General features: G+C 38.6%; 1 protein-coding gene and 2 long non-coding RNA genes across 5 annotated transcripts; all 3 read left to right on the top strand.

Moving 5' to 3' along the window:
• Nucleotides 3,894–4,621, top strand: LOC109946291 (dnaJ homolog subfamily C member 5-like). The gene is made up of 2 exons (XM_020553690.1): nt 3,894–3,991; nt 4,267–4,621. Exons 1-2 carry the CDS (start codon nt 3,912–3,914, stop codon nt 4,472–4,474), a joined length of 288 nt encoding a protein of 95 aa, XP_020409279.1. The 5' UTR covers nt 3,894–3,911; the 3' UTR covers nt 4,475–4,621.
• LOC109946314 lies at nt 5,534–26,875 on the top strand. 3 transcript variants are annotated; one of them, XR_002269514.1, is made up of 5 exons: nt 5,534–6,266; nt 6,551–7,196; nt 7,704–7,784; nt 7,948–8,150; nt 26,657–26,875. It is a non-coding gene; the product is annotated as an uncharacterized LOC109946314 (long non-coding RNA). The 3 variants fall into 3 exon arrangements; XR_002269513.1 differs by having other exon boundaries at nt 7,704–8,150; XR_002269515.1 differs by lacking the exon at nt 26,657–26,875 and adding an exon at nt 13,391–13,493 and having other exon boundaries at nt 7,704–8,150.
• LOC109946315 lies at nt 25,128–26,650 on the top strand. The gene is made up of 3 exons (XR_002269516.1): nt 25,128–25,264; nt 25,373–25,451; nt 26,139–26,650. It is a non-coding gene; the product is annotated as an uncharacterized LOC109946315 (long non-coding RNA).

Below are 27,927 nucleotides of genomic sequence, written 5' to 3'. Positions count from 1 at the left end.
GGGGGGAAATTCTGTTTTCCAAATGTTTCATTCACAATGCTTGTCTTTAGAAAAGCCAGCAATTTTTTTCCTTCATATAACACAGCAGTGAAGCTCAAGTGCCTGCACATTTAGTATACAAATTACGAAATCTTCTCGAGTGTTTAGACGCAAATCGGCATACATCCGGTCTTGATTTAATTTGCCTAATATACACCTATTACCAATTCTATTAGGCCACTCAAATAAAACTTGCGGGAATATTGAGCATACATATGGTTTTAGTCAACTGAACTTAATTCAAGTCTGTCTGCATAACTGATAGCCGTATTGCAACCATGTTGGATTACTCAGTAAAATGATGGGAGGGGGTGGGGGGGGGTGGTCGTCAATTGTTGCCCTGGCAAGGCTTGTGCGCTGCACTTGCCCTTAAGGTCTATAATTTTCTGCAGAGAATGCTTTGCAATTAGTTGGTATGGTTAAGGTAAACAACTTTGAACAAGAGCATCTAACACCCGTCTTATTGAATTCTTCTTTTAAAAAAGACCTGTCTTAATGAATTATTTGTTCTCATGAACATCTCGTCCCTTAATTTAAGAGCTGAAATATGATTTGGTTTATTTGAGTGGGAAATATTTTTGCTTAAGTTAGCTACCTAATTTGTTATTAAACTGTGAATGAGCTAACTTCCAAGACTAATAACAAACAAGGCAATGTAAATATAAATAGAAGCAGATGGGTTGGACCCGTCAGAGTTATTTTTCATTTAATAAAATAATTATACATGTACAAAGGATATGTATCCAAATAAATCTTCCCATAATACACAGGAAAATAGCACGCACTTGATGCTAAAATAAGCCCAAGGAAGGAAACAAAGTTTAGCCAGCCACGATTCCGAAAAGCAACTATTAACCCAATGATTATCGGCCATTGTTAATTCCACAAATCGTCCCTCCATCCAAAGCAAACGGCTAATTGATATAATGGACGGGATAATGCAACTCAAATTAGCCAATGTACAAATTCAACATCCATGTCCGCGAGCTGCTGAAATCAAAATCAAGCCAAGCTCACTAGGAACAGTAGAAAAGGTCAAGAGCTTCAACCCCTCAAGGTAAATTGATCTGAGATGAAAAACCCGAATTCTTGATTTTTTATTTATTTTTGCTCGCAAAAGGCCATTGTCCAGAGAACTCACACTACAACAGAAGTAGTCATTTGCAAATACTCTCAGAAAAAACAATATTTTCCAACAACAAATCACAGTTCGTCGGAAATAAGTCAACGAGATGCTTGCTAAATTGAACACCCAAAATGCCCTCGGAAAAGGATTCTCTTGCATGCAGAAACAGCTAATTTACTAAAATATCACTTGCAATCTTTCTTTGGTTTCAGGTCATGGGCAAGTCGAGCCATTCCGATTTTTTATTGGATAGGGCTTAAGTCATCAATGGTTTAAAACCCAAGCCCAGCCTACCACCCGATATGGCCATTAGGTAAGTCTGTTTTATACATCATAGCTTATAAGTTTATTTTATGTTTTCTAGATTTTGGATTATATTTTTTTTGAACATGACTAGCTAAATTATTTCCTAGGGGCGAGGATGATGTCCAAGCATGGATAGTCATGATTTTTAATGTTGTTTAATGAATTCTTAATTTCTTTTAGATGAATGTTTAATCAATGTTTGAATTTTTGCTATTTGTTTAAGTTCTTTGACTAATCACCTAAGGGCTTTGCATTTAGTAAATTGGAAGATGAATTTGAGGCAAAAGTTGCAATGCAATTCAATTAAGTTTCTTGTGATTAAGTGTGGTGAATGACATTATTGCGTGACAAAGAATAATGGTTTGCTTGGTTCTCTTGTTTTCTAGAATGTAATGAATCTTACATGTTAAATTTATGCCTTAACTAGGATAGATTGCATGATAGGGAATATGATCTTTGTCTAAATTAGAAAAGAATCTTGCACTTAAGGAAAACTTTGGTCTAACGTGCTTGACACTGGATTTATCATCTAAAGAATCAAAAGAATCTATTGAATATATTGAAATCTAACTTGGATTTGCTTGTGGTTGATTCTGAGACTGCGACCTTTATCAATGTTTTTCAATCTTTAAAAGTCATGCTTTTATTCTTAATCAATTTGACTAATTTCTTATTTGTTTGTCTTCATAACTTTTGCTTTGCTTTCGTTTTGTTTAATAAACTGTAATTACAACAATCTTTACAAGTTCACTTGGTGTTAGTTAAGATCAAGTCGACTTTGTGTTTGTGTTCAATCTTTTGTATGTCTTGCCTTTTGTTTGATTAGATTTCATTTTAGGCCTTCGGATATTAAATTAATTTAGAATCTTCGTGGGCACGATACTTAGACTTTTTTAGTCGAAAAAAGTTGGTTTTGGTGGACTTGTAACGCTATACTACATCATTTTTGAGCACTTGCAATGTCATACCAAGTTTTTAAATCTCATATACGTAATATTTTACCTATAATATACAATATAGTTGAATATTAATTGGTAGAACTTAATATAATTGAATATATTTAAAATTTCAGTAAAATAAAATTAAAAAAACCTCTTTATTGGGTGGGCTTGGCCCATCCCGGTCAAGTCCAAAAAGGCCCTTAGCCTGTGGGGTTATGGTTGGGACGAGACATTGAAACCTAAACTTGTTAAAGCTCGGTCCGAAATAATGTTTATGGTTGAAGTGACCGGTGAAGAAAGAAATTTTAGGGTAAGACTAGCACTAACCAGCTCATTACCCAACCTAGATAGTTAAGTTGGTGACAATATCAATGCAACCTTGAACTTAGTAGGAGGCCACGGTGGGTTGGTTGTACAACACAGAAATAAAAGAAGGTTTTTGTTCTTTCTGAAAATCTGCCCGCCTCTAAACCAGAAAAAATTAGAGGGTTTTTGAAAAAAGATAATGGGATCGAAGATACGAAAGAGAGAAGAAAAGATGAGAGGGTAGAAATAAGAGAGGAGAGCGACAAAAATACCGTAAAAAATGAACAACAACAATGTATAGCCTGTGCAACTTGGTTTGTTTTCTACAAGATTAACTGGCCCGCCAATCTAGCCTTGAAGATGAACACAATTTTCCTCTGGTATACCAAGTGGCTGCAATACAGTATTTTGCATTTCTAAGTGAGTTAGAATTGGCCACAGTGATTCGCCAGATGATCAATAATTTGGTCACATTGTCAAGACCTTGCTGGAAAGCCCTTGACACATCTGGATAATCTTGGCAGTTGCTTTGTTAGTGAGCACTTGTTTGTTAATTTTAGAAATTAGCCCATTAATTATTTAATAACTATGTTAGGTAGCTAATTTAAGCTATAAAATTTCCCATTAATATAAATCAATCTTATTTCAGCTCTTAAATCAAGGGATGATGCGCATACGAACAAATAGTTCAAGAAGAGACTTGTTGTTTTTTGTTACACAATTATACACAAGTCCTAGATGCTGTTGTTTAAACTATAGTTTACCTTTGACTGTACCAACTTGTAATCATATTCTCTTCTGCAGAAAATTAGACGGGTCTTTTTTTAAAACAGGAAAGACGACAGACCTGAGTTAGTTCACATGGAGGGCTTTGCTCACATTCAAACCTTTTTTTTTTCCTTTATAATAAGGTTTGGAGAAATTACGTTGACCACCTGTGCCCAAGGTTTTCTAGTTCTTTTTAAATATTTTCTGAGGCAAATTTGCATTGGCCTTCTCTTTTTTTAAGAAAAGAACATGACTTCCATTATTAAGTTCCAAACCAAGTCAATGAATTGCCAATATCATATGTACAAGAAAATTCAGTATGGCGTTGAAGGTTTTGACTATAAAAAAGGAAACATTCATTAGAATAAAAAAACATTGCATCCATTTTCAAGTGATCCAAAAAAGAAAAGAGAGCATAGATAGAGATGAGTACTCCAGAACCTCCCACAGGGGTCCAAGTTGGTTGGGGCATACTAGCTTGTTTCTGCGGCCTTATTGGATTATGGTAAGTTTTTCTGTCTTTAATTCTAATTTGACAAACTAATATAGAATGCAAAATCAAGCAAACTGAAAAGTACTCAAACATTTTTAGTTTTAGAATTACTTTGTATGCATTTATTTTGGCTCGAATAAGCGTTCTGGAAAAACTTTGTTTAAGTTATGCAGCAAAGTATTCTTCAGTTTCGTTTTTCAAAATACTGCAATTGGTGCTTGCTCAGGCCATTTCAGCAGCTTTTAGCTCGGTTTCTCTAGATTAACGTTTCCTTCTCTTTTTTTTAGTGGTTATTGCCTCACATGTTGCTGCTGTTGTTGCTGCTGCGCTGACAAAGCTAAACTTAAAGCTGAGCTAGAGAAGGTTGAAGAACAGATCGAGGCTGAAAAATTGGCCAACGGTAAACAACAGGACGAGGCTAATGAAGTGCCGAAGGATGATGAAGCGCCGAAGATTAATGAAATTTCGAAGGGAACTGACGAAAGTCATACATAATCAAAGGACGTGTGACAGGAATTATGTTGGCATTTTTGCTTCTGAAATTACAACTTCCCACGCATTAAGACTTTTTCTTATGTGTACTTTCCTTTATATTGATGATTGATTCGAGATTAAATAAGTTTCTCAGGAGCATTAATTGAATTCGGGATGTAATTACAAAAGTTTTACTTGTAAAGTTATCATTAGTAATGAGAGGTGCTTTGTGATTTGGTGAGTTAATTTCCGGAGTCCTACTTACGATCAAAGAAAGTACTGCTGACAGTGTGCCTGATGTTGATCTACGTTTCAGATGTTATAGTTTCATCCACTGATGACTCGTTTGTACTTCTGTTTTCTTTCGGTAGAAATCATGTGTACCCGGGTTCAAAACTTGGTAGTGTGCAATCTTGAGGAACCCAACCCAATGCTTTACTCCCCTCCCCCTCCCTAATGGTTGGCAAAACAAAAAAAACAAAAGATTAATTTCCTATGAATTTCATTGTCTTAATCATATTCCGTACATTCATTTATAAAGGGGGAGGAGAGTAAAGCAAAATGTTTCCAGCACGAGATTTTTAATCAATTGACGTTTTCTGACTTGTCAATTTTTAAAAATCATGTGAGCGTATCTTCTAGTCACCTAACGTTTTGTCCTATTTCTACACAAATATTTGGTTGCCAAGTGTCCCCTTGGTTTGCACAATCTTATCAAAAACATTGGGGCTGAATTGTTGAGGTTAAGACTTTCATTTGGGATTATTGAGAGGCATTTTTTGTCTTTGCCATTTTTAGTGAGAGGAGTTCATGGGTTATTAAGATCTGGTTTTTTTTCTTTCAAGAAAATCTGTTTCTAGATTTTTGTTTCAATGGTCTGAAATCTTAAGCTCTCAAGCATTTTGGAAAGTTTTGAGAGTTTGTGTGTGTGTTCTTCTTCTCTGCAATGGTGAGTTGAGTGATGTTTGATTTTTCCAAAATAAGATTTCAAAATGTTGTTGAAATCTTCTTTGGTGTATTGAAATCTGCATCTAGGGTTTAGTTTACACTTCATCAACCTAGCAATTGTATATGTTTGAAGACCATTTTTGCAACATTAAAAATGAAAATAAAAACAAAAACTAGTGGATACAAATTACATGGGCAATCTTTTCATCGCAGTTTTCGATCTTTGCGAATTCCTCATCAAAAGCGTAGATGGCATACTTGTGCAGAGGAGATTTGATGCTTGGTGGTCCATGTCCATGACAATGAGGTTTGATTTTGCAATTGTCTTTGTTTGAAGACCATTTTTGCAAAAAAACAAAAAACAAAAAACAAAAAAAAAAACAACAAAAACTAGTGGATACAAATTGTAGCCGTCTGATTAATCCAACGGTGGAAGTTTTAAGTAAGCTAAAAAAAGTGTTATTAGGACTAAGGTAGCAAAATTAACAACCTACCAGAAAAAAAGGGGGCCAAAAGATAAATGAGACAGAACTATGGCGATAAAATGAAATTCCCACATAAAATTGTTGCCTGGAAATAGCTTTTCCAATTCATTAACCCAAAATTGGTTGGAACCATAGATAAACCTGGGACGGAAGGCAAGAAGTAACAGGGCATATAAATAGAGAAGAGAGGTCCCCCTGACCAATTAGGGTTTGAGCCTACGCCTTGCTCTTACCACGCTGTCATCATGTACCGAAAGGAATGTCCTAGAAGCTAGAAAGGGTTTCTACTTTTCTTCTTCACTCTTCTTCTCTAGCACAGCAGAAGAACGAGACGTTCCGTCAACTCCATTTCTTCGGCTTTGTTGATCACATCAGAAATTGTAAGTTCCTCAAATTTTTCTCTTCTTTTTGTGGGATTTATTTTAGAGCTTTTTTGTTTTTATTAAGAGTGGTGGGTTTGGATTTTTCATTTGTATTATGGAGATTGGGTTTCATCTGAAAAATATGATGATTTAGGGTTTTGTTTCTCCTTATTACTGGATGCATTTAGTTTTTAGTTTATCTTTTGTGGATATGAATGTTACGGTGGTTTCAGAACAACCCCATGAATATTGTTTTTTAATTCTCAATTATAGCTGGTTTTTGTTTCTATTGTTTTTGTCAGTTGTTATATCTATTTGAATGTGCAAGACATGGATGACATACAAGAAGGTATCACAAAAAGGATGCAGGAATTGAAATTTGAAGCGATGACACACTGTTTTCCTCGAGAAATCATACATGAGATCCTATTTAGGCTATCCGTTAAATCTGTAATCAATTGCACCTCAGTGTGCAAGTCATGGAGGTCCATGATCATGAACCAAAGCTTTATTCGCGCCCATCTCAGCCCAATTAATAACTTGAACAACAGTCACCTCTTCCTAATCCACAGGGTTGTTGGTAGGGAGGGCTGCACTACGCTACACAGAGCCATCGTCCACGATGTAATAGAAGAGTGCATTATGATAACCAGGCTTTCGAGGAGTACTCCAAGGTAGAATTTCCAATTGTTCCAAAGCAAGAACTGCATAATCCACATCTTCATGTGGCTAGCACTTGTGATGGGCTAATCTGCGTTGCGGATGATATCTACTATTATGATTACAACAATAAGACTTCTATCCAAGGCGTTATGTTTTAGGAAGACCGGTGAAGTATTGTTGATGCTTTTTGGAGATAGGGAACAAATTTTTTTGGTGTAAGGCCTCATCATGAATATACTTAACGGACCAGACAAATGCCGTTTCTAACTAAGAGAGAAAGAACAGGTAATGTGATTATAATGCTTAGAACAGAGCATCCCTTGTCAAGAACAATTTTAATTCTTTGCTTGCCAGATTTTTATATTCACTAAGAGCTTGATAGATGATTAAAAGAAAAATATGGTAGAATGGAAAATAATTAGGATATAGTAAATGGGCTACTTCTCAGCCTATTTGGCTGATCTCCCACTCTTGGCCTGTAAGTGTATGCATTTTGTGATTTTCTTTTGACTTCTCTTGATAATTTTGTAATAGGACAATTATTGTATTTTCCCAAGTTCTAGTTTAGATTAAGAATTACAACTCTAGGTGTTCTTATTTGACTATAATCAGATGAATAATCAATGTGTTTGACAAAGGTAATTTTTGCATTGCATCATATTGCATTCAAGAAAATTCTTAAAATTATGACTAGTCATCCATCTTTCGTATGACTAGTCAACTTTTGCATCAGTAGGATTTCCAGCTGGATTCTAACCAACTTTTTTTGTCCTATTTTGCGAATTTTCTCAGCTGCCAAGTGTTCTATTTTGATCTATGAATTTTTGGGTAAAAGCTAAAGAATTCCTCATTTGGCATCCATCTCTTTTGTGGGTAAGTTTTGGGAAGTTTCTTAGCAAACTTTCTCTTCTTCTTCTTCAAGAGTAAACCATCGCATTTTTCATCTTTGAGTTTTCCAAATTGATTGTTCGAAAACTGTATTTGAAAAATGAAATCTGCATCTATCTATATCAAACACTCTCTCATATATATCTAGGTCAGATTCAAAAGATTGATTTCTTCAAGAGTATGGTTTCTTGAAGAAATTGGTCATTTTCTCCTTGAATCCAAATTTCGATTCTGTTTGAGTTTGAGCTGGCTAGCGGTGCCATGGGATGAAAGAGCTAAAGGAGCTGCCATTGCTACGAATGACTAAACTGCTGGTTTTGCTAAGCTGGAGAAGAAGATGGCACAAATGAGGTATAGCTCTTCTTCCTAAATAGATCTAGGATTTCTTGAGCTTGCTTGTGTTCCTTTGTAAGAATCTTTTCTGCTTAATGGATTGCCTGGTCCATTGATGACACCAGTTTTTCTTAATGGTGGGTTTCGATGAACAATTATGGTTTGCATCTCTGTAATTTTCTGGGTTTGTGTTCTTGATTGTTGACTAGTCATCGCATGATGTTCATGTATTTCTGGGTTTGTGTTCTTGCAGTTGACTAGTCATCATTATCTGCTGTTTGGTGCTTACTTGATTATGATGCCTTCACACACTTTCACCATAGTTGTTGCTAGCACAAGGGATGCCTAGATTGACAGGTCCTTTTGAGTGCCTAGTGTCATGGGATGAGCGAACGGCGCGGCGGAAGCGAAACACACATTTCGCCACTCAAAGCACACTTGTGCGGCCCAGGATCCCTTCGGATCCCAATCAGCCTTTCTCCTACTTCATGATATTCACGACTCTCATAACTCCGCGAGAGATTTACCTTCAAGTGTCGTCTCCCACTAGACAACGAGTCACACTACCGTGTGACAATACAATCACTCCGCATCCGGCAACGAACCCTCGACGCCCATACATCAAGCGTTGCATAAGACACGTCAACTGCATCGACCACGTCACATGCTTTCCTCATGTCTCGCTCATGTCCAAGTCAAGACATAGCGACAACACACCATCGGTTTACCCACACTTCTGTCGGTCATTCCTTTAGCGTCCACGGTAGCCCACATCCTCAAGCTATACACGCAAGCTGTTATACTTGCATGTCGCCCAAGCCTTAGCGACATATGTATTCCGAATGTCCCACATAACCGTCTATGCATTGCATGGGGTCGCAACTCATGCGTACCGGCATCCAAATATTTTCCTTCAATATTAGACAAGGCCGAACCCAAGCCAAGTCCATCGAGTATTGTCATATGTCTCACTAGCCGATGGCATAGCGAATGCCATATGTTGACCTCACTCTTTCCAACGATGCGCAATACGAACGGCCCTGCGTGTTCGTACTGTCCTCGGGAATTCCTTTCCCTTGGAGGCACAGATTATCCTTCAACAATCTTATGCCCTCCCTTATGACTATCTCCGATGTCATAAGGATGCTCGCTTAGTGCAATAAGGGTGTAAGCACCAGGGGTGGTGGAGAGCATGACACCATGTCACCCCCTATATAGCATTTTATGCATTTAACCTTCTGCCATGAGGGAACATCACCTATGCACGAGGAGTCATAATTGGGCATAACTCATTCATACGAACTCCGAATGGCGAACCGTCAGTTGCGTTTCATGCGTCTCGACATCACGAACATTTCGGTATTCTTGGTTCCCTCAAGTTCCTCCCGTAACCTTCGAAAATACCCAAAATACCCTTCATAAGTGCAACTTGGCCAACACCAACCATTCTAGCTCTTAAGCTCTCGCCCGTCCACACTTAGACTACCTCATAAGCGCATAGATGTCCCAACGGAGTCACGGTAGCACTTGTCTATGTGCGACCCGTGACATTCTCCCCCACTGATAATGTCGACATCCTCGTCGACGTGCCCCACTGCACTGCCGACTTCGGAATCACGATAGCACTCACTTATGTGCGATCCGTGACATTCTCCCCCATTGATAATGGCGACGTCCTCGTCGACTTGCCCCTTGCATTGCTGCATAACAACACCATATAGGATTATCCTCTTCTCTTCGCTCCAAGGACCACAAAGCACCACTGCCTTAACCCTTTTCAACTTTCTCTTTCATAGTTGTACTCCTTTCCCTCTTCTTGGGCAGAGACCTCTGTCTCTTGTCACACCCAACCTTTGAACAATCACATAGCTCGTTTGGTCAAGTACTTCCACATTTTCCACATTCAAAGAGATGCACCCCGCTTGGGTGTGACTCGTAAGCCAACCGTGTGTCCTCCACGTCACCTCTATTTCATGCATCTGCACTGCCATACCTTCATGGCATTCAAGGTTCTCCCCTACTTATCTCGTCGGCACACCATCACCTCAGGGTGCCTCCCCAGCAAAGTTCCACAACACTTAGGCCATTACAATTCACCAAGGTTAAACATCATCCCTACTACGAGTAGAACCACCTGACTACCAACGCCCCAAACTTGGACTCGGCAGAACCACTTCTATAGCATCCACACGAGAACAAGTAAGATGTCAACACCCAAGTTACTCCAACTTTGTCTGCCATCAAGTGCGGACATACTCCATGTCCTTAGCAACCATGCCCCCAAGTAAGATTCCGGGATCCCCCTCTTTTTGGAACACTCCATCGTTCCGGATATCAATTAGCAAACTTATGTCAAACATTGTGCCTCACCCACCTATTCTCAACAATTATAAAAGCAACCACTTAAGTGACTCCCTCATTAAAGCCTAGCCCATCAGCAATTTACTCCCTCAATGAAGCCTAGCTCATCAGCGACTTACTCCCTTCGAAGACTGCACTATTTCGGTCTTGAGCTTCCACAACTTTTCCCCGAACCAGGTCTTGCACCATTCGTTCAACACTTATCACCAACTGAATTCAACCCAATTATCGATGACATGCTATGGTTCGAGTATAGCCTACCTCCAGTACTCTCACCAAACTCCCACTGCCATTTTCCTTAAACCTTAGCCTGGAACACGCAACATCCCTTTGTCAACTGTGTACCCTCCAAGGCTCCTCAATCTGTTTTGCGCATGTGCGCTGCCATACCTCAATGGCATTCGTGGGTCTCCCCCCCACTTATCTCGTCGACGCACCCTCACGTTAACGTGCCTCCGAAGTGAAGCTCTACTACACTTCAGGCTTTCACACTTCGCCAAGGTTTGATGTCATCCCTACTACAAGTAGAACCACCTAACATCGCCCAAACTTGAACTCGGTAGAACATACTTCCGTAGCATCCACAAGGGAACAAGTAAGACATCCTCCCTCAAGTGCGAACATACTGTGTCCTTAGCCACCATCTTCGCAAGAAAGACTCCGGGATCCACCTTTGGAACACTCCTGCATTCCAAATATTAGTCAGCAACCTTGTGTCAAACATTGCACTTAACCCACACATTCTCCACAATCGCAAGAGCAACCACTTGAGTGACTCCTTCGTTAAAGCTTAGTCCATCAGAAACTTACTTCCTTCAAAGACAGCCCCCTCCTTTCGGTCTTCAGCCCTCACAAATCTTCCCTGAACAAAGGTCTCACACTGTCTGCTCAACACTTGTTACCAACAAAGTTTGTCACAACCTTCAATGGTATGCCACGGTTCGAGTGCTAGCCAATCTTCAACACTCTTACCAAGCTCGTGCTCCCATCCTCCCCACATCCTGTACTGAACAAGCAACATCACTTCATCACAAGCCAGTACCCCTGCCTACCCGGCTTCCGGGTGCTTGGTGCACGGATCAGAAAACTAGTCAACCGAACAGCAACACCAACCATTATCCCACATCTTAGAGTCATCCTGCTTGATGTCTTCTCAAAACTTTGAGGCAAACTTTTGGATACCTTCACCCTCCCATAAGATCCAGCACCAAGACGGGTTTCCATCAACCATCACATAACCTGATTCCAACAATCATCTACAGTGACGTTGGGTTATTCATCCAACTTCACAAGTCCACTACCCATCACAGGCAATGACCTGCTACCTGGCTATCAAAGTTTCTCCATCACCAATCTCTTCTAGGTATGAATCTCCCACACAAAAACCACCATCTGAATCGATTAGCTCTTCGACATCCTTCTCCAAATTATTAGAGCTTTCGCTCTGATACCACTTGTCACGGGATGAGCGAGCGGCGCGGCGCGGCAGAAGCGAAACACACATTTCACCACTCAAAGCACACCCGTGCGGTCCAAGATCCTTTCGGATCCCAGTCAGCTTTTCCCCTACTTCATGATATTCATGACTCTCACAATTCCGCGAGAGGTTTACCTTCAAGTGTCGTCTTCCACTAGACAACGAGTCACACTACCGTGTGACAATACAATCACTCCGCATCCGGCAACGAACCCTCGACGCCCATACATCAAGCGTTGCATAAGACACGTCAACTGCATCGACCACGTCGCATGTTTTCCTCATGTCTCGCTCATGTCCAAGTTAAGACATAACGACAACACACCATCGGTTTACCCACACTTCTGTCGGTCATTCCTTTAGCGTCCACGATAGCCCACATCCTCAAGCTATACGCGCAAGCTGTTATACTTGCATGTCGCCCAAGCCTTGGCGACATATGTATTCCGAATGTCCCACATAACCGTCTATGCATTGCATGGGGTCGCAACCCATGCGTACCGGCATCCGAATATCTTCCTTCAATATTAGACAAGGCCGAACCCAAGCCAAGTCCATCGAGTATTGTTATATGTCTTGCTAGCCGATGGCATAGCGAATGCCATATGTTGACCTCACTCTTTCCAACGATGCGCAATACGAACGGCCCTGCGTGTTCGTACTGTCCTTGGGAATTCCTTTCCCTCAGAGGCACAGATTATCCTTCAACAATCTTATGCCCGCCCTTATGACTATCTCCAATGTCATAAGGATGCTCGCTTAGTGCCACAAGGGTGTAAGCACCAGGGGTGGTGGAAAGCATGACACCATGTCACCCCCTATATAACATTTTATGCATTTAGCCTTCTGCCATGAGGGAACATCACCTATGCACGAGGAGTCATAATTGGGCATAACTCCTTTATACGAACTCCGAATGGCGAACCATCAGTTGAGTTTCCTGCGTCTCGACATCACGAACATTTCGGTATTCTTGGTTTCCTCAGGTTCCTCCCGTAACCTTTGGAAATGCCCAAAATACCATTCACAAGTGCAACTTGGCCAACACCAACCATTCTAGCTCTTAAGCTCTCGCCCGTCCACACTTAGACTACCTCATAAGCGCATAGATGTCCCAACGGAGTCACGGTAGCACTTGTCTATGTGCGACCCGTGACACTAGGTTGTCACTAGTAATCTTCTAGGCTTGCAGGTACATATTGGTATGCTCTATGTATGTTCTTGGTTATGGTTATTCTTGACTAGCAGTTGACTAGTCATAAGTATATTTAGTCAAAGTATTAAGTGTATGAAGATTGTTGTGTTTTGCTTAAGTATCGTTTAAATTTACCCCTCATCACCTAAGTACCTATTTCAATTGGTATCAGAGCGTCAGCTCTTAACAAAATAGATCGATCCTAAGATTTGTTTTGGTGTTTAGGTGTGCTCACTATGGAAATGGATCGAGTTGCTGGATCTTGCAACTCCCCCCTCCCTCACTTTGATGGAAATAACTATGCTGTATGGAGAGAAAAATTTGAGATATTCCTTTATGCTCTTGGTAAGTATGCAAACGAATACCTCACAAAAGAGTGGATACCTCCAGTTAAGATTGTTGAGGGTAAAGTTGTGCCTAAACCTAGGTTGGAATGGATTGAAGCCGAATCATTTGGTGCTCATTCCAACAAGAAAGCTAGAAATGCCTTAGTTACTGCTCTGTCTAGCACATAGTTTTCACACATACAGCACATTCCTAATGCTAAACAAGCTTGGGACAAACTAAGGGCTGTTCATGAAGGAGATGACCATGTTAGAACACTAAAACTTTAAATGGTGCTTACACAATTTGAAGAACTTAGGATGTCTGAAACTGAGTCCATCTCTGATTTCTATGGGAGAGTTGAGATGATCACAAATGAAGCTATGAGTCTTGGTCAACCCATTGATGAACTTCTTGTTGTTCAAACGATTCTTCATGTTCTTCCTTCTGGGTTTAGAGCAAAGAAAACCGCAATCGTGGAAGTCCAAAATTTAAATGAAATTAAGCTTGGCAAGCTTATAGGTAAACTTAAAACCTATGATGATGATGATTGCCTTCGCTACCTCTGTGCAACTATTGTCTGATGATTCTGCTGCTGATTTGGATGACCAGTAATACGAGTCTTTAGGTAGAAAATATGATTTCTTGTTCAAAGAGACTTTTTCCTTGAAAGAGGAAAATCTCAAAGTTGAGGTAAATAACCATGAACTCCAACATGAAGTTCTCACTTTAAAAGAAACCAAAAAGGAGCTGAGTGACAAATTTGAGTCCCTAGAAAATGAAATTGTTGAGCTTATGTCAATTAGGAGAAATCTGAAAAATTAAGTAAATGTACTCAAGGAGAGCAACATTGGTTTTCTGAATTCAAACAAACTGCTCCTAAGTGAATTGAATGAGGCAAAAAGTAAGATTATACCCATGACAATTAGTGCCTCAAAAATTGACAAAATGTTGAACATGAGGACAAAGGTGGTCTTGGATTTAATCTTTTTGATTCTATTGCGTCTATCTCTACCACTAAGTTTGTCAAGTCTAAAACTCCAGCCATTGTATCTCTTGATGTATAGCAGGTAGTCAAGAAACCAAAGTTTGTTCCAACTTGTCACAGGTGTGGGTTGACGGGTTATATTCGACCAGTCTGTCATATGTACAAAAGAGATCAGACTAGAAAATTGTCTTCCAAGTCTAGTAGGAATCCCAAATCTTTGCAAGATTAGGTTGATCATTTGCTAAATGAAGTAACTAAGATTGCCAAACTTGTCTCTCTTAAAATGAATTCACTTATTGTGCTTAAATCTACTTAGATTGCAAAAGGTCAAACCAAAACTCTTCTTATACTAAATGCTTTTGCTGCTTCAAACACCAACTCTTGGTATTTTGATAGTGGCTGTTCCAAACATAGGTATGGTGATAAGAGTGTTTTCTCATCTCTTATTCCTTTTGATGGAGGCACAATGACTTTCGGGGGAGGTCACAAGTCTCAAGTAGTTGGGAAAGGCAATGTGTGTATCCCTAGTTTACCCAAGTTTAAAAATGTTAGATTTGTTGAGGGTCTCACATCCAATCTCATTAGTGTGAGTCAGCTATGTGATGATGGAGTAGTAGAAGTTAGATTTTTCCAAGCATGGTTGCAAAATTATTGGAAAAGGTGGTAATGAGATTGTGAGTGTGACAAGGTCAAGAGACAATTGCTACTGCATCAATGGAGTTGATGATGCAAAGGAAGCGGTTTGCAACAAGGTTGTGAGTGAAACAAGTGTCTTGTGACATCAAAGGCTTGGACACGTGAACTTTAGAGACTTGCACAAATTGTCCAAGAGAGAAAGTGAGTGGTCTACCAAAACTTGACAAAACTGATCAACATGTTTGTGAAGGATGTCAATTAGGCAAGCAAGTTAGAGTGTCACACAAGAAGGTCAAACACATTTAAACAAAAGTATGTCTAAAACTTGTTCTCATGGATCTTGTTGGTCCTATCCAAACCTTGTCCCTTGGTGGCAAGAAATATATTCTGGTCATTGTTGATGATTTCTCTAGGTTCACTTGGGTCTCATTCTTACGTGAAAAATCTGAAACATTTCAAAGGTTTAAATTTGTCTGCCATCTTTTGCAAAAAGAGAAGATGACTAGTCATCTTCCTCTTGTTAGAATTAGAACAGATCAAGGTTCTGAGTTTGAGAATTCTTAGTTTTTAAAATTTGTGAGGAGATGGGGATCAAACATGAGTTCTCTTCACCTATTACACCTCAGCAAAATGGTGTTGTGGAGAGAAAGAATAGAGTTCTTGTTGAGATGGCTAGGGTGATGCTTAATAGTAAAAATTTTGCCAAATATTTTTAGGCTGAAGCTGTAAATACAGCTTGTTACATCTCAAACATGGTGGTTTTGAGGTCTGGTACCAAATAAACTCCCTATGAGCTTTGGAAAGGCAAGAAACCTAATGTGTCTTATTTTAGAGTCTTTGGTAACACATGTTATATCTTAAGAGATATGGAACACCTTTCTAAGTTTGACTCTAAAGGTGACAAGGGAATATTTATTGGGTATTCCACTTCAAGCCGAGCCTATGGCGTGTACAATTATAGGATCGGAACCATCATTTGGTCCACAAATGTCAGTATTTATGATTTCACTCCCTCTACTAAGATGACATCAGATGAGGATGGTCTCTTATCTCCTATGCCTGAGGAAGAATCTCTAGGTTTGGATCTAGTGGTTGACTTGTCAACTTTTAGCAAACCAGTTAAACTCTTGACAATTCTGGTCTAGTTGACCTATCAACTCGTCACAATCAACCTAAGAATCCCAGCTCATCTGTCCCTGTTGAAAGCTCTCGAGCTGATTGTAGTCCCATCACTCAAACAGAGAGTGTGATTATTGGTCCTCTAAATTAGAGAGTGTGATTATTGGTCCTCTGAATTAGAGAGTGAGAACTAGGAAACAAATAGCTCAGGAAATTAGCCATGTGTGTTATGTCTCAAAGGAAAAACCTAAAAATGTGAAAGAGGCTTTGAACCATGGCGAATGGTTTCTTGCAATTGCAAGAGGAGTTGAACCAATTTGTTAGAAGTGATGTTTGGTACCTTGTTCCTAGACAAACCAACACCAATGTGATAGGTACCAAGTGGATTTTCAAGAACAAAACTGATAAACAAGGTAATGTTGTTAAAAACAAGGCTAGATTGGTTGCTCAAGGTTACCCTCAAATGGAGGGTATTGACTTTGATGAAACCTTTGTCCCAGTTGCGAGGTTAGAATCAGTGAGATTACTACTTGCCATTGCTTGTCACTTGAAGTTTAAACTTTATCAAATGGATGTCAAAACATAGAGCTTAGTATGAGAGCATATCCTCTCACCTTCTAGGAAAGGGTTATGTTAGAGGGTCGGTTGACAAAACATTGTTTGTAAAAAGGTTCAAAAAGAATGTTTTGATTGCTCAAGTGTATGTTGATGATATTGTGGTTGGTTCTACCTCTAATTTGCATGTTCAAGCTTGAAATGAGTCTTGTCGATGAGCTTAATTATTTCCTAGGCCTTCAAATCAAACAACACCATGACGGGATTTTTGTTTCTCAATCCAAATATGCAAAAAATCTTGTGAAAAAAATTGAAAAAATTTGGTTTAGAGGTTGCAAAATCTGCAAGTACTCTGCTGAGCACTAGTGCTAAAATTCATAGAGACTTACATTGGAAAAGTGTCAACCAAACTCTCTATAGGAGCATAATAGGAAGCCTTCTCTACTTGACTGCTACTAGACCTAACATTTCTTATGGTGTAGGAGTTTGTGCTATATTCCAAAGTGATCCCAAAGCATATAGATATTAGGCATCATTTTATTAGAGACCTTGTGTAAGACAACATTTTAATATTAGAGTTTGTTCCTTCTGAGAAACAACTTGCAGACATACTCACCAAGGCCTTAGACTTTCAGAAACATGTCACACTCAAACAGACCATTGGCCTTTGCTCAATTGATTGATTAGCATGTCTGTTCCTGTCTTCATCACATTTCAAAAACGGTTGACTAGCCATCTTACATGTAGTTGACTAGTCAAGTCGAATTAATTTAAAAAAAAAGTTTTTAATGTTTATGCCACTGTTTCACATCTCTCACATCTCAGATGGTGTGAAGTTTGAATGTTTTTGTGCTTTGCTTGATTTGTGCATAATCCTCTTTTTCTTGTTTAGAACTATTAGATGAGACTTAATTCATGCTATCTTATCCTATTGGTGAGCCAAGTGTCTATGCTTCATTTTGGACTGTCATTGTTCTTGTCTATTAGCTTATCTCACTCTCTTAGCCAATCTATTTAATAATTTTATAAAAAAAAGAAAAAAAAAGGGAAGTGTGACCAATGTAGTCACGACTCTAGGAAGGTATAAGGTGATATGATAGAAACATCTAAAGCAAAGAGCCGTAAAATTGGGCCATTCAAGCACCTATGTCTGGGATGTGCAAGTGAAACAAGATAAATCACCAATATTTTGTTAATAGAGAGTGGTGATACTTGAACTTTGAGCCTATACTCTGATCATGTCATAAATTTTCATTGTATACATGTCTCTCCAAGAGAGATAAGATATCATCTCTTGTGTCCCTTGGCTCTGAACCTCCCTATTCCAAAATACACCTTGCCTCTAAGGATGAAATGCAATTCATATTCTATCTCTCACCGTTGATTGTCAATGTAATTTGCATATGACTTTATTTATTTATTTTGTGCTTGAAGACTTGGTCTAGACACGGATTGCTAAATCACTTGATATGTTTGCTAGTTCTTCCTTGTGAATTAGTATAGTTCTTCATCTTCCACAGGGTTGATACTAAATTTTTTGCTTGTTATGATATTGCTTTGGTTGACTAGCCAACATATGCTCATGCTGGTTGTGGTTGACTAGTCATCAGGTTCTCTCTTTCCCTATCCATCTTTTTCAACTTAGCGGTTTTTTTTTTTTCCTTTTCGTTTTAGCAGTTACCCTTTTCTTGTTTTAACGGTTCTTTTTTTGGGGTCGTTTCGCTTTTTCTGTTTAGGTCTTTTTCCCTCTCTTTTTGACACACTCTTTTCTAGTTTCTCTTTTAGACACAAAACTAGAAAAGAACAATACATTGGGTCCACAAATATTTTTCTCCTTCATTCTTAGTTTTTCTCTTCGCATTTCTTTCCTTCTCTGTTTTCCAATTCTTCTTCCATCGTGAGCCATGTCGACTTCAAAGCCCTTCCTCACTTACCAACGCCCTCAAAATCCAAACACAGTAGTAGTGTGGATATCATTCCCACCATTCCTAGGGCTCCTAGGTCTTGTTCCTCTCTCTCTGCCCCTATGGGAGACTCCTCCCTCTTTGTGACACCTGAGGCAGCCTCTTTCTTTCACGATGTCGCTTCCAATCAGAAGTTTGTGCCTGAGAGATTGTATCAAATTGATGCTCTCTCTTCAGAAGATTGGACTGCTGCATCTCAGATGTTTGAGTACTACCATTTTCATCCTCTCAATACTCTGTCTGGTAAGTTCCATGCCTCTGTCATCAAAGAATTTTACTCAAATTTTCCTGCTGATCCTAAGGGGTCTAACTATCAGATTGTTGTTCGTACTATTCCTATTGTTCTTCGACCCTTTGTCATCAATCAGGTTTTAGGTTTTAGGTTTTAGGTCTTGCTGTAGCTTCGATTATGAGAAGTTTGCTCTTGCTTCCTCTCATTATACTGTTGCTCTGTTTAAAACCATGGCTTATACTGATCCTTCTCTGCCACTTTTTGTTAAAGCCTTCTAATCAAGTCCTATCCATCTCTATTTTTCAAATTTTTATGGGAATTTGTTCACCACAATGTTCTCCCCACTGGGAATAATTCCAATCCCACCTTGGCTGACTATCAAATCATGATCTCCATGGTCAATCGTGATAAAATTCCTTTTGGAGACATTATCTATCATGCAATCCTTGGCAAAACAGTTGGTCAGGGTACCAAACACAAAGAGACTCTTGTCTTCCCCTGCCTTATCCAACGCATCTGTGAGAGAAGCAAGGTGGCCTTCAATGACACTGATCAGTAGACTCCTCCTCTTGCTCCATATGGCAAGGCCTCTATTGCTTTTAGCTAGAAGGTCTCAAACACCTTTCTGTCCATTGTATCTTATTCCTTTGACACTCATCTCTCAGAACCTGGCTTGCTGAGAAGGAGAAGCATATACAGTGGAGAGAAAGTGTTTGAGACCTTCTGGCTAAGAGCAACAGAGGCCTTGCCATATGGAGCAAGAGGAAGAGTCCACTGATCAGTGTCATTGAAGGCCACCTTGCTTCTCTCACAGAGGCATTGGATAAGGCAGGGGAATATAAGAGTCCCTTTGTGTTTGGTACCATGACCAACTGTTTTGCCAAGGATTGCATGATAGATAATGTCTCCAAAAGGAATTTTATCACGATTGACCATGAAGACCATGATTTGATAGCCAGCCAAGGTGGGATTAGAATTATTCCCAGTGGGAAGAACATTGTGGCAAACTAATTCCCATAAAAATTTGAAAAATGGAGACAGATAGGACTTGTTTGGAGGACCTTTAGCAATAAGTGGCAGAGAAGGATCAGTATAAGCCATGGTTTTAAAAAGAGCAACAGTATATTGAGAGGAAGCAAGAGCAAACTTGTCATAATCGAAGCCAGAGTAAGACCGAAAACCTAAAACCCGATTGACAACAGATGGTCGAAGAACAATAGGCATAGTATATATGAACAACAATCTGATAGTTAGACCCCTTAGGATCAACAGGAAAATTTGAGTAAAATTCTTTGATGACAGAGGCATTGAACTTACCAGACAGAGTATTGAGAGGATGAAGATGGTAGTGCTCAAACATCTGAGATGCAGCAGTCCAAGCTTTTGGAGAGAGAGCATCGATTTGATATGATCTCTCAGCCACAAACTTCCGTTTGGAAATGACATCATGAAAGAAAGAGGCTGCCTCAGATGTCACAAAGAGGGAGGAGTCTCCAATGGGGGCAGAGAGAGAGGAACGAGACCTAGGAGCCCTAGGAATGGTGGGAATGATATCCACACTTCCACTGTGTTTGGATTTTGAGGGCGTTGGTAAGTGAGGAGGGGCTTTGAAGTCGACATGGCTCACGGTGGAAGAAGAATTGGAAAACAGAGAAGGAAAGAAGTGCGAAGAGAAAAACTAAGAATGAAGGAGAAAAAGATTTGTGGACCCAATGGGTTGTTCTTTTTTCATTTTATGTCTGAAATGGACAAACTGGAAAAGGGTGCGGCAAAAAGAGAGGGAAAAAGACCTAAATAGAAAGCAAAACGACCCCCAAAAAAAGAACCGCTCTAACAAGAAAAGCGTAACCGCTAAAACGAAAAGGAAAAAAAAATTGCTAAGTTGAAAAAGACAGATAGGGAAAGAGATAACCTGATGACTAGTCAACCACAATCAGCATGAGTATATGTTGACTAGTCTACCAAAGCAATATCATAACAAGCAGAAATTTTAGTATCGACCCTGTGGAAGATGAAGAACTGTACTAATTCACAAGGAAGAACTAGCAAACATATCAAGTGATTTAGCAATCATTGTCTAGACCAAGTCTTCAAGCACAAAAAAAATAAATAAATAAAGTCATATGCTGATTATATTGACAATCAACGCTGAGAGATAGAATATGAATTGCATTTTATGCTTAGAGACAAGGCATATTTTGGAATAGGGAGGTTCAAAGCCAAGGGACACAAGAGATGATATTTTATCTCTCTTGGAGAGACATGTATACAATGAAAATTTATGACATGATCAGAGTATAGGCTCAAAGTTCAAGTATTACCACTCTCTATTGACAAAATATTGGATGATTTATTTTGTTTCACTTGCACATCCCAGACATAAGTGCTTGAATGGCCTAATTTTATGGCTCTTTGCTCTTGATGCTTCAATCATATCACCTTATACCTTCCTAGAGCCATGACTACATTGGTCACAGTTTCTTTTTTTTTAATTTTTAAATTATTGAATAGATTGGCTAAGAGAGTGAGATATGCTAAGAGACGATAACAGTCCAAAATGAAGCATAGACACTTGGCTCACCAAGAAAATAAGATAGCACGAATTAAGTCTCATCTAATAGTTCTAATCAAGAAAAAAAGGGATTATGCACAACAGGCAAAGCACAAAAACATTCAAACTTCACACCATCTGAGATGAGAGATGTGAAACAGTGGCATAAACATTAAAAATGTATTTTTTTTTTAATTAATTCGACTTGACTAGTCAACTGTTTTTGAAATGTGCTGAAGACATGAATAGATATGCTAATCAATCAATTGAGCAAAGGCCAATGGACTATCTGAGTGTGACATGTTTCTGAAAGTCTAAGGCCTTGATGAGTATGTCTGCAAGTTGTTTCTCAGAAGGAATAAACTCTAATGTTAAAATGTTGTCTTCCACAAGGTCTCTAATAAAATGGTGCCTAATATCTATATGCTTTGTTCTGGAGTGTTGAATTGGATTTTTTGAAATGTCGATTGCACTCATGTTATTACAGTAGATTAAGAAGGAAGATTGAGAAAGACCATAGTCTTCCAATATCTGTTTCATCCAGAGGAGTTGTGTGCAGCAACTTCCAGCTGCAACATACTCAGCCTCAGCAATAGATAATGACATAGAGTTTTGTTTTTTGCTATGCCAAGCAACAAGATGGTTGCGAACATAAAAGGCTCCCCCAGAAGTACTCTTTCTATCATCACTACACCCAACCCAATCGGCATCGCTATACCTAACACGATTGACACTAGTGTCATAGGTATACCACAAACCAAAATTAATGGCCCCACTCACATATTTTTTGATTCTTTTGACGGCAAACAAATGAGACTATTTGGGATCACTTTGGAACCTAGCACAAACTCCTACACTATAACAAATGTCAGGTCTACTAGCAGTCAAGTAGAGAAGGCTTCCTATTATGCTCCTACAAAGAGTTTGGTTGACACTTTCCCCATATAAGTCTCTATGAATTTTAACACTAGTGCTCATCGGAGTTCTTGCATATTTTGCAGCTTGCAAACCAAATTTTTTCAAATTTTTTCACAAGATTTTTGCATATTTGGATTGAGAAACAAAAATCCCATCATGGTGTTGTTTGATTTGAAGACCTAAGAAATAATTAAGCTCGCCGACAAAACTCATTTCAAATTCACTAGTCATGACATGTATGAATTCTTGAACATGCAAGTTAGAGGTAGAACCAACCACAATATCATCAACATACACTTAAGCAATCAAAACATCCTTTTTGAACCTTTTTACAAACAATGTTTTGTCAACCGACCCTCTAACATAACCATTTCCTATAAGGTGAGAGGATAGCCTCTCATACTATGCTCTATGAGCTTGTTTCAAGCCATAAATTGCCTTCTTCAATTGAAACACATCATTAGGATGATGTGGATCTTCGAAGCCCTTTGGTTGCTCAACATAGACCTCCTTATGCAAGATACCATTCAAAAATGCAGTTTTGACGTCCATTTGATAAAGTTCAAAGTTCAAGTGACAAGCAATGGTAAGTAGTAATCTCACTTATTCTAACCTTGCAATTGGGGCAAAGGTTTCATCAAAGTCAATACCCTTCATTTGAGGGTAACCTTGAGCAACCAATCTAGCCTTGTTTCTAACAACATTACCTTGTTCATCAGTTTTGGTTTTGAAAATCCACTTGGTACCTATAACATTGGTGTTGGTTTGTCTAGGAACAAGGTACCAAACATCACTTCTAACAAACCAATTCAACTCCTCTTGCAATTGCAAGAAACCATTCGCCATGGTTCAAAGCTTCTTTCACATTTTTAGGTTCTTCCTTTGAGACATAACACACATGGCTAATTTCCTTAGCTATTTGTTTCCTAGTTCTCACTCCCTGATTTAGAGGACCAATAATCACACTCTCTGTTTGAGTGATAGGACTACAATCAGCTTGAGAGCTTTCAACAGGGACAGATGAGTTGGGATTCTTAGGTTGATTATGACGAGTTGATAGGTCAACTGGACCAAAATTGTCAAGAGTTTAGAGGTCAACTGGTTTGCTAAAAGTTGACAAGTCAACCACTAGATCCAGACCTGGAGATTCTTCATCCGGCATAGGAGATAAGAGACCATCCTCATATGATGCCATCTTAGTAAAGGGAGCAAAATCATAAATACTGACATTTGTGGACCCAATGATGGTTCTGGTCCTATAATTGTACACTCTATAGGCTCGGCTTGAAGTGGAATACCCAAGAAATATTCCCTTGTCACTTTTAGAGTCAAACTTATTAAGGTGTTCCCTATCTCTTGAGATATAACATGTGTTACCAAAGATTCTAAAATAAGACACATTAGGTTTCTTGCCTTTCCGAAGCTCAGAGGGAGTTTGTTTGGTACCAGACCTAAAAAACACCATGTTTGAGATGTAACAAGCTGTATTTACAACTTCAACCCAAAAATGTTTGGAAAGATTTTTACTATTAAGCATCACCCTAGCCATCTCAACAAGAACTCTATTCTTTCTTTCCACAACACCATTTTGCTGAGGTGTAATAGGTGAAGAGAACTCGTGCTTGATCCTCATTTCTTCCCAAATTTCAGAAACTGAGAATTCTCAAACTCAGAACCATAATCTGTTCTAATTCTAACAAGAGGAAGATGACTAGTCATCTTCTCTTTTTGCAAAAGATGGCAGATAGATTTAAACCTTTGAAATGTTTCAGATTTCTCACATAAGAATGAGACCCAAGTGAACCTAGAGAAATCATCAACAATGACTAGAATATATTTCTTGCCATCAAGGGACAAGGTTTGGATAAGGCCGACAGGATCCATGTGAACATGTTCTAGACATACTTTTGTTTGAATGTGTTTGACCTTCTTGTGTGACACTCTAACTCACTTGCCCAATTGACTTCCTTCACAAACATGTTGATCAGTTTTGTCAAGTTTTGATAGACCACTCACTAACTCTCTCTTGGACAATTTGTACAAGTCTCTAAAGTTCATGTGTCCAAGCCTTTGATGCCACAAGACACTTGTTTCATTCACAACCTTGTTGCAAACCGCTTCCTTTGCATCATCAACTCCATTGATGCAGTAGCAATTGTCTCTTGACCTTGTCACACTCACAGTCTCATTACCACCTATTCTAATAATAGTGAGCGCAGCTAAACACCAAAACAAATCCTAGGATCTCTCTATTTGTGTTAAGAGCTGACGCTCTGATACCAATTGAAATTGGTACTTAGGTGACTAGGGGTAAAATTACACGGCACTCAAACAAAACACAACAATCTTCACTAGGGGTGGGCATAAAAACCGATAAACCGATCAAACCGACCGAACCAAACCAAACCAAACCGAAAAAGAGTGTTTTTTGACCAAACCTAAACAGTCAACAACGATTCTGAACTGAACCGAAGGTCCACGGTTTAGCCTTCGGGTCTCATTTTTTCAGAACCGAACCGGTCAATATTTAAATATATATATATATGTTACACGTGTCGTATGATTGGCCAAAAAAATATTCATGTGAGACTGCTTGCAGCAGATCCCTCACAAATTTTTTATTTTTTCCCGTAACCCTTACACGCGACTCTCTCTCTTCTCTTTCACTCAGTCTTCTCCTCTCTTATGTTTTCATTTTTCTTTTTGTTTTTGACCTAAGAGGCTGTGACGCCTCTCTCTCTCGACCGTCTCTACTTCGATCCTCTCACTCTCAATCGATCAGCCACCGTGCTGTCTCTATCCCTGCACGCAGGTCAGCTTCTCTTTCTCTTATCTGTTCTATTTTTTTCCCGTCGTGTCTTTGCTCCGCTAACTCTCTCTTTGCTCTTTCTTCTTATCTCAATTTTTCTATGTTTCTCAGTCTCAGTTTCTGATCGCTGACAACGTCTATTCCTCTCCTGCGATTTCTTCTATGGGTTTCTCTCTCATATCTGTCAAAGGTGAGAGCATCATCTTCCTTTGAATTTAGGGTTTATTCTAAATTAAATTTATTGTTTTGTTCTTTTAAATTAGGCTTGTCGATTTGGTGGTTGAGGTTGATGTGATGATATATTTTTCCTGTTAAGGTTTTAGGGTTGTCGAATTAGGGCAACCACCAATTAGGTTATGCTGTGTTGTGATGATTATTTGAAATTGACAAAGAAATTATGAACTGTTTGTTTCATTATACAAATTAGGGCTGCTAGCATTTAGATTCTTCTGTTAAATTATTCCAATTAGGGCTGCTACCAATTAATTTTTGTTTTATGAAATTTGGTTCTGTGAAACTACTGGGTTCTGTTTCTGCAGCTGCTATTCTGTTGTTATGTTGTTGTATTAATTATGTTTATATTTCATTTTGTTAAATAGGTTGTGCTGCATGCTAGGTCTATTTTGATTGGTTAGTTTATGTTTTTATTAAAGAAAGAGTGATGATATATTTGCAATCTGACATTGTTCATGCATGATATTTCGATATTTTTGAACGAATTATGGTTACATATTAAAGATTAAGGCATGCAGTTCAAATTTTGGTTTTAATTTTAGGATTTTTTTTAGAGCAGTGGGTATTTAAGGGTATTTGGTTTTAATTTATGAAAGGAATGAAGCTTGTTTGTAACCTAACCCTTTTTTGATTTCATTCACAGTTGTTTAGCATCGCTACTGATGCTGAGCTTTGAAAGTTTGGAAAATTTTGCTTAAATGGAGATAAATATTTGCTGCCAACACTATTTTTTTTTTTTTTGAGTTAATATGTTTGTTTTCTATAATTTGTAATCTGTTTTGTTGATTTAAATCTGTAATTTGTAATCTATATGTGATTTAAATCTGTTTTGACTCTGTTTCTTGCATCTTTCGATAGGAAAAATCTGTTTGTACTGTGTTTAAATCTGTAATTGTAATCTGTATGAGATTTAAATTATGTTTCTTGCATCTTTGAATAGGAAAAATCTGTTTTTACTATGTTTAAATCTGGTTTTTGGATAGGATATATATTTAGGGAGTTGTATGCATAGGAAAATATGGTTTGATAGTTTAAATTTGAATAAGACTCTCCCTTCTCAATGTGATGAAGATATGTTGGAAGGTATTTTTCTTGCATCTTATTTTAATTATGATTTGTTGATGGTGAAACTTTGTTTTAATTCTTTTAAATGTTGTGTAGGTTGCTTTGTTAAGGCTTTGGAATAATGGATGTAGCAGATTTTTTGCAAGGATATTATCTTTATGTGTATTTTTGTGATGGCTTGTAATCTTTAATTTCATAAGTTTAATTTGGATTGCTTGCTTTATTTGTGTATTATTTTTTGTAATGGTTTGTAAGAGATTATATTTCCTTTCCTTGGTTGGTTGGTTGAATGTGTGAATGTGAGATTCATTTAGTTGTTTAGAAACTTAGATTAGAATAATGGATTTTTATAGGTTGAATTTGCATAATTTCAGGTTTTGAAAGAAAAGTTAAAAGTGATTTGGGCTTGTTCATAAGAACTTATTAGATTTTGACAATTTGACAACAAAAAAAGGATTTTGGCTAAAAGTGAATTTGATTTGGGCTTTTTTTTACTGAAAGTAAATATGATTTGGGCTTTTGAAAATGGTAAAATTGGGCTCAAGCCCAAACCGATCACAATATAGAACCGACCCAAGAACCCAACCCATTTGTGGTTTGGCCCAATTTCGGGTTTTACCCTAGACCCGACCTGCCCCGAGAACTGAGCTCTCCATCGGTTTGGCCAGCGGGTTGGCCAAAATTTGATCTTACCCGAATCTTGCCCAGGCTTAATCTTCACACACTTTAGACCTTGACCAAATACTCTTATGACTAGTCAATTGTCAGACATGAATCACCACAACCAAGAACATACTCAGAGCATACCAATATGTACCTGCAAGTCTAGAGAATTTCTAGTGATAATCTAGGCACTAAGAAGGAGCAGTCAATCTAGGCATCCCCTGTGCTAGCAACAACTATGGTGAAAGTATGTGAAGGCATCATAATCAAGTAAACACCAAACAACAAAAAATGATGACTAGTCAACCGCAAGAACACAAATCCAGAAATACATGAACATCATGCGATGACTAGTTAACTATCAAGAACAAAAACCCAAAAAATTACAGAGATGCAAACCAAAAATTGTTCACGCAGAAACCCACCATTGAGGAAAACTATGGGTCATCAACCGGCTAGGCAATCCACTAAGCCAAAAGATTCTTACAAAGAAACACTAGCAAGCTCAAGAAATCCTGGGTCTATTTAGGAAGATGAGCTATACCTCATTTGTGCAATCTTCTTCTCCAGCTTAGCAAAACCAGCAGCTTAGTCCTTCATGGCAATGTCAGCTCCTTCTTCAGCTATTTCATCCTATGGCACCAGCTAGCCAGCTCCAACTCAGACAAAAACGAAATTTGGATTCAAGGAGAAAATGACCAATT

The sequence above is a fragment of the Prunus persica genome, chromosome G8, assembly GCF_000346465.2.
Source record: "Prunus persica cultivar Lovell chromosome G8, Prunus_persica_NCBIv2, whole genome shotgun sequence".
NCBI classification, from domain to species: domain Eukaryota; kingdom Viridiplantae; phylum Streptophyta; class Magnoliopsida; order Rosales; family Rosaceae; genus Prunus; species Prunus persica.
Note: the sequence above shows the minus strand (reverse complement) of the source record. Positions and strands in the feature narration are given on the sequence as shown.